Source organism: Ischnura elegans, chromosome 4 (assembly GCF_921293095.1).
Source record: "Ischnura elegans chromosome 4, ioIscEleg1.1, whole genome shotgun sequence".
In the NCBI taxonomy this organism is placed as follows: domain Eukaryota; kingdom Metazoa; phylum Arthropoda; class Insecta; order Odonata; family Coenagrionidae; genus Ischnura; species Ischnura elegans.
In genome coordinates, this window is record NC_060249.1 from 81,142,638 (window position 1) to 81,156,884 (window position 14,247).

General features: G+C 35.9%; 1 protein-coding gene and 2 long non-coding RNA genes across 3 annotated transcripts in view; 2 read left to right on the plus strand and 1 right to left on the minus strand.

Moving 5' to 3' along the window:
• LOC124157717 overlaps window positions 1-3,347 on the minus strand; it is a 222,480-nt gene extending 219,133 nt beyond the window's left edge. Inside the window, exons 1-2 of the long non-coding RNA XR_006864645.1 lie at window positions 3,285-3,347; window positions 2,114-2,234 (exon numbers count right to left, since the gene is read on the minus strand). This is a non-coding gene — a long non-coding RNA (uncharacterized LOC124157717). The remainder of the gene's footprint in view (window positions 1-2,113; window positions 2,235-3,284) is intronic.
• Window positions 3,348-3,420: 73 nt separating this feature from the next.
• Window positions 3,421-7,186, plus strand: LOC124157718 (RNA-binding protein 7). The gene is made up of 3 exons (XM_046532691.1): window positions 3,421-3,535; window positions 3,727-3,824; window positions 4,238-7,186. The coding sequence occupies exons 2-3, from the start codon at window positions 3,729-3,731 to the stop codon at window positions 4,826-4,828; spliced, it is 687 nt and encodes a 228-aa protein (XP_046388647.1). The 5' UTR covers window positions 3,421-3,535; window positions 3,727-3,728; the 3' UTR covers window positions 4,829-7,186.
• A 1,084-nt stretch (window positions 7,187-8,270) lies between these two features.
• On the plus strand, window positions 8,271-12,020 carry LOC124157719. The gene is made up of 2 exons (XR_006864646.1): window positions 8,271-11,080; window positions 11,201-12,020. It is a non-coding gene; the product is annotated as an uncharacterized LOC124157719 (long non-coding RNA).
• The last annotated feature ends 2,227 nt before the right edge of the window (window positions 12,021-14,247 follow it).

The window sequence follows — 14,247 nt, forward strand, 5'->3', positions numbered from 1 at the left end:
TTTAATTAATTGCTATTGAATATGTCCAACCTTAAAAAATAATGTGTATTGAAAAAAAAGAGACAATAATCAAAAGAATAATAAAAAAATCAAAATGAAAAAGTTGCTACTTGCAACGAAAAAATATAGTAAAATTATTTAAGAAAATTAAAAAGGGACATTATAAAAACTGTAAAAAAGAGAATATTTTATTCAGAATGTCAATGTTTGCTAATATCATCTGTTAAGTGTTTAAGTTTCTTCTAGCACGAACAACACACTACACTCACAACACAAGCATACGCGTAAAATTATTGTTATTTTAAACTGACCGGTAATGCTGAACTTGGACGGCTGAAACGCGCCTGTAGCGTTTCAAATGAGATGAGATACATACACAGGGGACAACGATAAACTTTCCTTGAACTAATAATTCATAATTCCAGAGTATCCCATTCACAAATCATTGCTGACAATAGGGTTGTTCAAGCCTATCAGAACGGTCTAAAAAAACGAATGTATATCACTTCTGATGTAATTTCATTTCGATTGGGATGAATGACAGATGCGTTGAAAAAGTAATGATGGAATTATTAGCAATCAAAATACGAACAATTTTAAACGCCGCCAAAAACGGTCGGCCATCTTGAAATAGAGGTGATGACGACACAAGCCTGTACGGCTGGCCTGTAGCCTTGATCGCTCGATGCCAAGCTGAGTACTCTGCATGCCGACTGGACATTTGCCAAGGTTATTCCTTATTTTGAAATGGCCTATGTTGTGCATGAAGCTTCCGGATGGATCAAGGCTACATGAAATCCATTCTTCAAGTTAGGCAGGCAACGTATGTAGCGTTGACAGGAATTGAAAGTTTTGTATAGCTGCATTTGCTAGGAAACTACGTGCAGTGAACTTTCATTGTGCCTCTAGTGCAAGTGAACACAATTTGTGCCCTTGATGTACCCCTAAGTGAATGATTGCATATAGACGATGAAGTAAAGAGTGAAGTGAGTTGTGAATGTAACTGCTTTGACGAAATTATTTATTTCTCCCATGCTAGTTCAATCAACCCTATACATTTCGATCTAAGGTATCTAACTATTGCCTAGGGGATATGTTTCATATTTGAGCTAGTTGTGCTTTAGGGATACAACGAACGCATATTAATATTCAATCGTTTGTTCGCTTCTAAGTTCCGTTTGATGTTATTACCTATTCATTTTGAGCATTCACGAGTGTTTACATTTCACGAATTTCGTTGCGCTGTTGTTTGTTTTTGTCATATTTTGGTTACGGTGAGTACGGGTAAGAGTAATAGTGAAATTCGAAGTTTTTTGATGTTACAATAACCGGTTTAGCAATTTGTTTCAGCCTATTCATTTCATTGTCCTCGAAATGTCAATGTGAAATTACGTAAACTGATTCTAAGTCGTTAGTGATGAGTGAGGTGTGGAGAATCTTTCGAACTTCAAGGAGTGCAAATTCTTTTAGCGTGTGCAGTGATTGGAAAACCGATTATCATGTTTTATTAGTGTTTTATATTTATTGTGAGTCAAGTTTTTCATTGAATCAGTTGATTCGGAATATACTGATTATATGTATCAAAAAGACAACTCGTGAAATGTGTACGTTGTAGTGCTATTTATGATATGATGAGCAATAAAAATGTACAAGTAAGGGTAATTTTGCTTATTATTACATTTACTAAAGGATAAATTTGGATTTTCTTTAAACACTGATCTGGCGGCAGACGCTGGAGATCTTGAAAAAAAGTGGAATAACCCTGCTGAGCCACTTAAACAACACTGCAGTAGGGCATCTACAGGCTTGTGACGTCACACATCAATTCAAGATGGAAGTAGGGCTTTTTGGCGTAACGTAAAATTTGTCACTGTTTAAAGCCTTCTCTAAACATGTACAATGAAGAAAATAGCATAATATTATTGTCATTGCTCCTTCTGAAGCACGATCTTTCGATTTCTTAAATAAAAAAAATATGGTGAACAACCCTATTAACCCGATAAGCATCAATCAATCAATATATTCGGAAGACGTCATCACTTATGATTCACAGCCACCGATTCATTTTCCGATAGCACCGCACATAAATTTAAAAATAGCCTCATTTACTCACCCATTGTTTCAATTTCAAAACGATGGTTGGTCTGGATAGGCGAGGGTGGAGCTCTCCCCGGACTTCTTCTAAGGTGAGTCACTCTTATAAATTCACGTTAGGAGAGCTATAGCTCCTTTCCCTGTGAAAATCCACGACGGTTAGAAGTTTTACTTGGAATGTACTAAGGCGTCACCTGTTTTGATTATGGGACCCTTTGGTTCATTAAATATGTATATTTATCTTATAACTCTCATTCCACGCTCCAAAAATCTCATTGAGTTGTGAAATTAACGACTAAATTAAGGATTTTTTTTAATGGGTTCACAAATGCGTGCACATATTTCCCTTAATCGTCTGAAGTTATCCATAAGAGTCAAGGCCAACATATGCTATGAAGATGGGACTGAGGATAATTGCCATTTTTTATTAATTACCTATAGACATGATGCTCCAACGAAAATCATCGAAAGGCAAAAATTATTATTTCTACGAATAACGTACGTCGATGAGAAAGGAGATGTAAAGAAGAATAATAATGAAAATTAAAAAAATAGCTGATAGAAAAATTGAGGAGAGAGATACGCCAAATTAATTCTGGAACTTGTGATGATGATGAAAGACCATACTCGTCACAAACTAATAAGAACGCCACAACTACTTCTAGATCTTCGTATAATTCCGAAAAATGACCGAAAAATACTTCATGGTTGGCTTAATAGATTTTGTGAACTCCACACACTTATTATTGATGCACGATGACCGGTTTCGACACTCACATGTCATTATCGAGGGAAATGTACTTTAAAACGGAATGGTAAGTGGAATTTTCTAAGTTGATTTATCCAACCATGAATTTGAGGCTATACAACGTTAACTTGCGAACAATTGAATGCAGAGAAACAATACTTCTCTACCCACAAATCATGAAATAGAATCTTCAATAATTACAATAATGTAATATTTATGTAAATGAGAAATATGTAATCAAATAAAAAACTTAGTCAATTTAGTCACAGTGCCAAATAAAATTTATTGTGACTCATAGCACTAATAGACTCATTTCAAAGATTGAAATAATATGTTAAAAACAGTTAAATACAGTGGTTAAATGTGAGCTCAAAACGTGAAAGTACCAACATCTGTCTCTCTACCGTATTAAACTAAAAACAACAAATCTAAATGCCCATACCTTAAATTTCCCATTACATCTTCCCACTTCCCACAACTTTAAAGTAAGCGGCCATGATGAAAACATTTATTGGCCAATCGAGTAAGAGAATGATCTTCATCGAGTCTGATTGGTTGTTAGTCAACGTTGGCGTTGCTCAGGTGTTTTTGTTGTAGGTTGTAGTTGGCATTCTATGGTTGGCGTAAATCGCGAAAATACATGTTTTTGTTGTTGAACATCGAGTTGATGCAGAGTAATTAATCTGTTCTTACGTGAGTATTTCTTGTAAAACAGTTTTATTATTCTTTAGGTTAGATTTATACTAAATTTAAAACACTCCGAGGCATTCGGTATTAGGTGAAAGTGTGTATTTAAAATTGATGATATCCGAGTTTTGAAAAAGTTTGTGTCAGTCGATGTCCTGGATTCATTACTAATAATTTGATGTACTTTCATTTTGTAGAAATGGCAAGGGAATCGGATATAAAGGAGAGGACCTTATGGTGCGGTAATATTTCAGAAAATGTCACAGAAGCTATTCTTTATGAGCTCTTTTTGCAGGTGATAACTTAATCATTGAATCCTATATTCTTGTAGCATACCATCCGAAACCAACGTTTAGTAGCAGTGTTAATAAATAATTTGTGAATATTTCATTAGAATTCGTTAGTTTTCCAGGTATCCGGAAGTTTACTTTTTGACGAAATAATACGCCATTGTCTATCTTATTAAGGAGTTTGTGAATTTATTTTTTTTCAATCTCTGGACTTTTCTTCTGTTGTTGTTGATCATTTGTCAGCATCTATTCGAGTCACACTTCCATCATTTGAGTCGAGTAACTTGCTTTGTATAAATCTTGAATGTATCCCTATGGAAATGGTGGGATTAAGGCTTGGTTATGTGGCTCTGGTGTTAATTTTAGGTTTTATCATCTCTGAATTTGATTTATTTCTTCCTTTAACATTGTCTTTTAGGGTGGTCCGTTGGAAAAAGTTCAAATACCGAAGGATAAAGATGGTAAACCTAGGAGATACGCCTTTATTGTGTACAAGCATGCTTGTTCGGCACCGTACGCAGCTGCGTTGTTTCAAGGGACGGCATTGTATCGACGACGATTAAATCTTCAATATAATCAACCAGGTGATGAGGACTCTGCCCAGAGTTCTAGAGTAGCAATCCATCAACGTGCATTGTCTTGTCCAGTCAATTTAAGTGGTCCTCTTAATATGTCACCTTTGAATTATCGAGCGGGACTCATGGGATTGTCTCCTGATATAAACGGTAATCCAAGCATGTTAAGTGCATATCAGAATCAGTTAAACATTCCAAATCATTTGGCTCCTGGGGAAAATATTGATTCTCTCTCCAAAAGTAGTCTGATGGGCACTTGGAACAGGAATCACCCGTACAGTAGCTCTCCAAGAATGGATAGATATCAGGATAGGCATAGAAGTGGCTACGATAGAATGGAGCCTAATTCCCAGCGAAGGTATCACCGTGGGGAACACGATTCTCATAAAAGAAGTGATCAGAGTGGTAGGAAGTATCATCACAGAAGGAAGTAGTCAAATGTTTTATATTCATTGAATTTGTTCTTTCTCCAGTTTCGTGTGTGATCACTTCAGTTTTGACAATCCTACTGTGGAATGCATGCGAGCGACTCGCTGATTGTGCCAAGTACATATTTTGGGTGAACGTTTCGTTTCAACCACCAATAATATCTTCAGAATATGGTGTATTAAGTTATTGAAAATCACTTCTCTTAGTGTAGTGATGACTGTATCCTATCGTTTGTTCTCGTGGAAGTTTATGAATTAGACAGCCAATAAGGATTGTCCAATTTTTTATGCCTATGCCAAATCAATACTCATCATGATTAATTTGAATGTACAGAATGCATCTATTTACTATGAAATCACTAAACTTTTTTTAGTTTCCTTGAATATGAATTAATATTATTCTATTGAGTTGCTTCCACATCTACAAACTCATTTGATAGAAATGTTTATGTAATTTACTGTAGAATACTAAATTAGTTGAGTCAGCCTTGATTGTACGAGTGTGTGGGAGGCCCTGCTGCTTTCCATGGGTTCCAAATGGAAACTGTCTATGGCACAAGTAGCCAATATGCAAATCTTTGTACATTCTAAGGTAAAGCTCGGTGACCTTTGCTTAAGTATCTATTTTATTGGGCAGCCTGAAGTTATTGTTTCCTGAAATTCTAGATAATTGGTCTAAATTGAGTGAGCTGCGTTACCATTAGTTTTAGCCAGTTAGTCTTAGCATTTGCATTCCACTTAAATGAAATCAATACTTTTTCAATGTTCAATTTCTCTTTAGACTTTGTTGAGATACATTTAATAGTGGAGCTTGCTGCTGTATTTGTTTATTCACAATACTTGCAATTAAATCTATGCCTCTTATTTAGGTGTATTTAATTTAAGTGATGGAATTTTATGCATTCCATCTTATTTTGTGGTATTGGCCATCAAATGGAGGACTTTGTTGAGTGAGATATGGAGTGAAATCAAATCTGCTTATCTCAGTTTGCAAGGCCCTGGTAATAATAGCCTTTAATGGCCTCTGAATTCTTGAATGGACCTCTTATTGGTCATGTCATATTAGTTAAGTGGAATAATTGACTCTTATGGTAATAGTTAGTTGCCATGGTTGGTCACCATTGCCATGATATTTTGGTGCCCATGATCGTCAATGGTTATACCCAATTCACAGTCATGAGGAATTAGGTGTGGCTGCACCCTAGAGGGCTAGAGTTAGGACCCTTTTATTTTTGTGCTCATGAGGGATAGACCGAGTAGAACGGCCCATCATCAATCCACCTTTAGTCCTGAAGCCCCACTAAATTCTTTTTAGTCCATTTTTTCTCTGGTGGATACTAGTATTGGAATGGCTCTGGCTAATTAATGTTTCAGAGGGCATTATCTAGGGGGATTCATCCTTTACACTGTCTATTCTCAAATCACAACCTCCTAAAGAATTAATGTTGTTTTCTCTTTGTCCATTGAGGAGCAGTTGTAGTTCTTTCAATATCATTGGTACAATGTATGGTTGACATTCACTCTTTTTGTAAGTAATTACTCACCAAATTGGCTTTGAAATGAATGAGGTTATTTGTGGTGAAATAGTGTGTGAAGAAGTGTGCATAAGAGCGACAGAGATAATTGTCTTCGCAATGCATTGCTTCGCTATGTTATACATAATCAAGTTATCATAACCATGTGATAATCCATTTTCCTTTCCAGTTGTACTCATATGCACAATGAAATTAAAAATTCATTGATTGTGAAAATGATTTGTTGTGTTGGAAGCTCTCAATATATTTTTTGTAATGTGTTAAAAGCCCTCAATATTTTTATGACATATTATTTTTGGTATATTTGAAGCAGCGGAAGTCGTAGATGGTTTGTGTTTATTGTGTACACCAATATCTTAGAGCAATTGAAGTAGGCCAGTAGAAATGTATAAAGTATCCACTGTATAGTGTTTTCCCTTTGATGGCGCTTTTATGCAGTGATTTTTGGTAACTTTCTCTTGGGCTCTCAAATGAAATTGATATTCTTGCCGTCAATGTGTAATGAAATAAGAGTACAACTAGATTCTTTTCCAAACTGAATCAAAGATAAATTTTGGTGATAGTGGTCTAAAGTTTCATATTTTGACTTGAGTAAAGCTGATAGCTATTTACTGTGTGGTGTACAAATGTATCCGATTGACTTCACCAAAGAAACATGGTTATGATTTAGGTAAGACTTTACTCAAACATAATTTAAAAAAATGTTTTTCTCTAACCTGTTCATGGTGTAGAGGGGGATTCATAGGTGTGGTGGCCTGTGTTATTTACTGACTATATTTGAGTATTTGTATGATACAAATCTTAGCAATAAAGGCTCTTAAGTTTCAAACATGTTACTTGTACTGAGAGGGAGCTGTTGTCTATTTTGAAAAATTCAGGCATGATGGAACTCTAGCTTCATAGAGTTATTGTTAGCCTTGTAATACTCTAATTTGCACCATTATCAATATCCACTACAGCATCAGCAAAGGTATTCAACTTTTGTCGACTGATATTTATACCAGTGGAAGTGAGTTTTTTCCTCTGGCAATCCTCTAATGTAAACTTGGGAGTGTGCCATAGCTGTGTATGCGTAGGGCATTGCTTTCTCCATCGTCACAATCAATTGGGAGTGGATAAAGGTGGCAATTGCAAGGATTAATTGCCATTGGCCAAGAAAGAATGCTTTCTGAGAGTAATTCATATCATTCATTTATGTATTTATCTAAGATGAAGGTCTGTTTGGATTTGGTGAAGCCTTTGGAGCAGTGTCTGAAGGATTGGAATGTGAACTCCGGACCCTTTGATCTATAGCAAGGCGCCCCACATACAAGGCTTCCACATTCCCTAAAATGATATTAGAAACAAATACTTGGTTGCACTATTTCCCAGCTGACAGTCTTACATCACTTTATGACAATGACAGTGAAATTATCTGTAGTGGTCAATGAGCTACAGAAATTGGCTTTTGAAAATCGACAGAAATGAAATTAAGTGGCTTGATAGTAGCAATGGTAGATGAATTTATTTTTTACATAGGAACCAAAGGGGTATATGACAAATTATTCAGCACATTGATTACAGGGTATAGCTTTCAAAGATCTCCCACGTATTGAGTTCTACCTTTTTCTTGTCTGCAAATGATCTAAAATTGTCTGCTCATAATGCTGGAAGGGAATCAACTGAAAGTCACAGAGATGAGGGAGATCCATCTAAGAAAGCGTGACAATTATGAAATTTAGGACTTGAAAACCAAGTGAGAAGTATTCATTTCCTTGTATGATTAATCATCAATAGGGTGGTTTCCTATTTTTTTTATTGCCTAAATCAAAATATTATCACTCCTGGAGAAATATTTCATGCGTTTAGATTTTTAAATGACAATATCTATTTTTCATGATTAAGTGAAAAAAGAAACAAAAACATGACGGCTAAGTATGAGTGCTGGGAAAAGCCTGTGTGACATCATTCTGGATGCCGCTGTGGAGGCCACCTTGGTGCGAGGCTGTAAGCGCCGCGACGATACAGGCTGTTAGTAGGTAGCATAGTACCCTGCTAACAGGTAGCGCTTGGCTTAAATAAGGATTATTAATACCCTATCAAACGAAGGAAACTTTCCGACCATGGGCAATTTTGATAAGCGATTTTAAGGGACGTTTCCCTGTGCCACATGCATGCATTGGTAATCTCAGACGATGTAAAACTCCTGATGACTCGTATAGCATCTGGGCCCCTGTGACGTTATGTGGAGTAGCATCGCATGGCCGCCAATCTGACCTTTTTCAAATGAGATTAAAACTGACCATTAACATTCATCTAAACTTGGATTTCTAAAACTAAGTAATTTGTATATGTACTTATTATGAATACACTAATGGTGGGTAACTAATCGCAATAAATGCCTTTTGTTTTCTTTGATGAAGGAAACTACCTTATTGCTAGCTCTCTAATTTTCTCCATTACACCAAAAATATGTGAAGGAAGCCAGGTGCAGGTGAACCCTTACCATCCCCTTTCAATCCCTGAGTCTAGTTTTCTGGACATTACTTAACAGATTAGTGATACTGCTCAAGGGTCAAATTTTAACGTGTTTTCATAGCCACTTCCGTATGTGTGTTTGTCCTAATGGGAAAAATCTTGCAATTCAAATTTAACCCACTTCCTAATTGGCTATTGACATAAAATTTTCAGTTCAGGTCATAACAAGATGACTGAATTCTTATGCTATTTCTAGTTCTTTCGAGGCTCTATGAGTAGCTATCTTTGACAATTGATGTTAGCATTGTTTGCTCAACTGCAGCATAAATTTAAATGATTTCATTCCTTGCATTTAAACAAGAGGTCTTGTGGCACAATGGATAACCGAGTAGGGATTTGAATCCTGGGAGTGTTACTTTTTGTGGATATTTATTGTTTCTTGTGAGTTTTCTGTGTGTGTCTTCCATCGTTAAAGGGTTTGCTATGTTTCACTTTTTTTGTAGAAGTTCTTAGTAACATAGTAGCATTTTTAAATAAAGTCTAGAAAATAATATTATAATACTTGGGAAAATAATCTAGAAAAGCAAGTCCTATAGTAGACATAAAAAATAAATAATTTATGTAATAATTCATTTTAAAACCCACACTTTTTACTCTAACTAAAGAGAAGTAAATAATTCTTGGTCCAGTGTTTCGATTTTGCTGAGAAAAGACTTCCTACATGCTCAGATCATTGTGCACATCAATTTCAACATCACAAATCAAATTCTTTCTCTGTAAGCATTTGTGGAAATACTGCAACTAAAATGTATGATGAATCTATTTCACTCCAGTATATGTTGTAAATTGAATGCCGACTACCTTTTGGTTTTTAATGTTTAGTCTTCTCTATATCTGTAGAATTAAAATGTGGGACTTTCGTTCATTTTCTTCTTTTTTATTTGAAAAAAAAAAATGTTTGGAAAAGAAATTTTTTGAATTGTTCTGATGATGATAGGTAAAATGAGAATTTCATTAAGTTTCTTTATACTCCTGTTCGATTTGATACTAATCACCAAGGACATCTGTTGATGTTTACCCACTTTTAGTGGGACTGCCATAGAGAATAGGTGTATAATTAGATATAAATACGATTGTAATTTGTGGCAGTGATGTGCAGTTCTTATAGTGTGAGGGGGGAGACTAGTTTGGGTCAAGCAAATTTTTTCCCTCAAGAAAGAAAGAATGTATCATTAAGATACGTAGTGGCAGAGGGTGCAGTTAAGAGGATAGGGTCTTTTGTACAGATGTTTCCCCTACTGTTCCCCACGCAAATGTGTATGAATGTTCTCATCAGCTGCAGGTTTAAGAACTTAAAGGGACAATATTTTCAGGAAACAATGAAATTATAGTTTTTAAGTTTCCCGTCTTCCACACAGTGGAACTCTTTTATCTAGATGTTCCAAATGTTTTCCCCTATTAATCCTCAATCTTTGGGGTTTTCACATATACAAAGCTTGTTATTATTCTCTCTTGAGCTGACCGTTAATGGCTACCTTTTCCTCTCTCTTGCTACTTGTGGAGTCTTGATAACTATTTTTTGTCATAAGTAAAATAATCCCACCAGGATCTTAATGTAAACCTTATTGATAAGCCTCTCAGTTTTACTCTTCTTCCCTGCCTTAACTTTGAATGACTCCCTGAGGTTAAACAAATTCATCTGAGACAGCCGTAGTGGTCAATTCTTGGTAGACATGTTTTTTGTCATTGGTTAGGTACACAATGCACATACATCTGGAAGCAATTGCTGAATGTTTATTTTTATCATTTGAGATGGATGTGCTAACCTTGGATTTTCTCCACTTTGAATTTTAAAAATGACCAATATTGTTTTTCATTTTAAAGCTAAGTACTTGTGCCGTGCTTAAATTTTGTGACAGAAAACTGATCACCTATGTTTTTCATATAAGCTATTACGAAGTAACTGAAAAATGTCGAAAACTCAATGAGTAAAATAAATCAATGTGACTTTCTTAAAATTCCCCAGGAAAGCGAAGAATTTATAAAGTTTGGTGAAATGGTTTCCCGAAAACCTGAGTCATTTTGCTGAAAACAGATGCATAATCTGTATGTTGAAGATGCTCTTCAAACAAAAACATGTATCCCTGCATATTTTTTTACTCATTTCTTTGGCAATTGTAAATAGTAAAAAATTTCTTTTAAATACCCAAGTTGGTACAGGAGGCGGGTTAACAACTCTCATAAAAGTGAATTCATTTTTGGAAAAGTGAGTAATTTTCACCAGTACATACCTATTAATCTGAATAAAATTTATTCGTTAATTTGTGATAAAAACTTTTGTATTGACCTTAGTATATTTAATGGATGCCTACATATTTGTTTTCAGTGTTTAAGGAACATATAGGATATCTATTTGTCAATATATTCTCCTTCATTGAAATTGTCCCATGGGAATGCTTCAAATAGAAGTAATCATGTAATCCAAATTAAATAAATATTCAAGATATTTACCAAAAAGGTAAACAGTTTCAATCTAAATTTATTTTATTTTCATAGCATGTTCAGTGCCTACTCAAGAAAACATATGTATGCTATAAATTTTGCTCTGGAAATAAAATAATTTACCATCAATTTATAATTATTTCATTGAAGATTGACCACTTATTGCACACCATGCAGGAAACATTCTATATATTGGTGAATGAAAATAAGTAGGTAATAGACACCATTAAAGAAGCTCTCCAGGCTGCAGACACGTGACACCTGCCAACCTTAGCTCACCACCTTCGATGAAATGTGAAAAAGAATTGGTGTTAATGAATTAAACTCTTAATTTTGCCCAATTTCCACTCCAATGAAATCCAGCTATTTGGTTGAGTTAACACTATTTTCAAAAATATGATAAAGCATTACACTAGTATTAATATAAGTTATAAAACATTATTACAACTTGTTAAGTTTCAGCAGCAACCTTGGCAAGATCCTCAACATACAAAATCATTGTGGAGACTTATCATCAGCAGCAACTTCCAAGAAAGAAGTTGGCAATGAATGTAAGGACATGGGATTTTAGGACAATGATGAGACTGGTAAGCAAGAAAATTTGAAAGGCGAGATGAATGAATCGAGAATGGATATGTAGCGACTGTGTAAGGTGAGATGGAAGGATAATGGAGATCATGGGCGTACCCAGCTTGGGGCAGCCCCCCCAGAAGCAAAAATCGCATATGTCTTTAAGGAAAGAAATATTTTTTCAAGTGTATAATAAAAAAAAACAAATATAGAGCTGTTACAGTTTCCTTGAAATGTTGGATTTCTTTCACCTTTTCCATTCTTAAATCTTACCTATAACTTGAACAACCATGGTTTGCCACCCCTCCCCCCTTGTTTTGATCCTGGGTACGCCCTTGGTGGAGATCAGTATGAGTGATGGGTACTGGGTTATATGCATATGTTGTGTGTAACTAGGTTATGGTGGTGGGGAGGAAAGTCAATACACCCTTGTGGTAGTTCAACTGTATATGCCCACTAGCAACCATGGGGAGGAAGCAGAAGGGGTGTATGAACAGCTTCAATAAGAAATAATTAGGGAGGTCACAAGGAAGAAAATTCTGATAGTAATGGTGGACTGGAGTACTTCCTGTTAATGAAGGCAGGGATGGAAACGAAATAGGAGAATTTTGATTATGAATGTGAAACGACGGTGAAAAGAAGGCACTATAATTTTTCACAAGGAATAAGTTATTAACATCAAGTTCTCACCTGCTGACCTTGGGGGTGTGGGTGTGAGTCCCGCTCATGTGTGTTTTTCACCACTCAGGATATGGGTGCATGAAAAATTCTGCTGGTCTGGCCCATGGGAAAGCTAAACAAAAGCTACACCTTATAGGATTTCATGGGCAATACGAGCCAGGGACAGAATTGTTTGGTAAAATAAATGTGGATTTAGACCTCAACCTATTGCTTATGAAATGCAACGTAAAATTAAAAAGACTAAAGAAAATGGAATGTGGAAGCTCTGAAAGGAACTAAAAGAAGGGAATACCAGGAACTAGTGGAGGAAAGTATCTAGTAGAAGGGTGACATGAGGGCAATAGAGGAAGAGTGGTATAGGATACAAATGAGAATAATTAAGACAGCAGAGAATTTAGAATTGGATACATAGAGTTTGGTAGGATAAAGAAACCATGGATCACAGAAGAAATGGAGGAGAGAAGCAAGAAGAAAAATATGGGCACAGAGAGCAAGGCAAAAGGGCATACAGTGAAATGAATAATCGATTTTGGTGGGAAACCAACAGGGAATGGGAGGCCTGTTGGAAAAGGCCATGTGAAGAAATGAAAATTTTCAGGAGAAATATGAGCACTATAAACCAAGATAAAGTTGCCACTGGGCAGCAAAAGAGGGCAAGCAATGTCAAATATTGGAGCTAAGGTTGGGAGCAAGATGAAATTTAGAGCAGATGGAAGGGAAAATGTAGAAGATCTACACGACAGCAGAAGCAGACCAGAAAGACTGAACATAGTTGTGGAAAGTGAGGTGGATGAACAGTGACCAGGGATCTTAGATGTGGAAATTGAAAGAGCCCTTAGGGATACTGAGGCCAGAAAAAAGGGAGGCATTGACAATATCCAGTGAGAGCTTCTAAAGAATTTTAGGAAGGCAGGGAAGATAAGGTTTTTTGATCTAGTTCATATGATCTGTGAGGAGGGGTACTGGCCAAAGGATTTCATTCCGAGTCCTAATTCCACAACCAAAAATGAAGGCTGTAGAATGGTGAGTCAAAAGAACTATTAGCCTAATATCACTTACGTTAAAAGTGGTACTGAGGATTTTAACCATGTAGATGAATGGAATCAAGGTAAAATGATTATTTGGGCAAGGATGTTTCTTTTCAATAGAGGAATACCAGCCCCTGATCTATAGCAGTTATGATTATAGCTTTAGGGGAGATGAACTTGGAACATAATTTGGATGTGTATGCTTGCTTTGTACATTTTGAGCAATTTTTTTGATAGAGGACTGGGTGAAGCTAACGAGCATTCATAAGAAAATAGGTGCAGATTGGAAAGTGATTCATTAGTAATATCTGTATATTTCTCAAGAGGGCTCAGGTGAACAGACACGAAGTGAGCATTGGTCAAGGTGTGAGACAAGGCGGTCTACTATCACCTTTTATATTTAATATGAATACAGAGGAAATGTTGCAGAAGGCATTGGATAAGTAATAGGCAGGAGTTAATGTTGAAGGACTGATGTTTAAACCACTGAGGTTTGCGTATGTTCAGGCAAAAGAGTTGCTGGTACTGATTGATATGAAATAAAAATGGTGTGTAGAATATGGCATGACAATCATGAGAGGAACAAAGTTGGTGTTTTTGCAAAGAATCGCAAGCTGCGAATGTGAGACTTCAGATAAAAGTAGGTGGTCAT

Excerpts from the sequence above, each read along its gene's own strand:
- LOC124157718 (XM_046532691.1), top strand. The coding sequence starts at position 3,729 with ATGGCAAGGGAATCGGATATAAAGGAGAGGACCTTATGGTGCGGTAAT. Across the intron at positions 3,825-4,237 it reads TTTATGAGCTCTTTTTGCAG|GGTGGTCCGTTGGAAAAAGT; the intron begins GTGATAACTTAA and ends ATTGTCTTTTAG.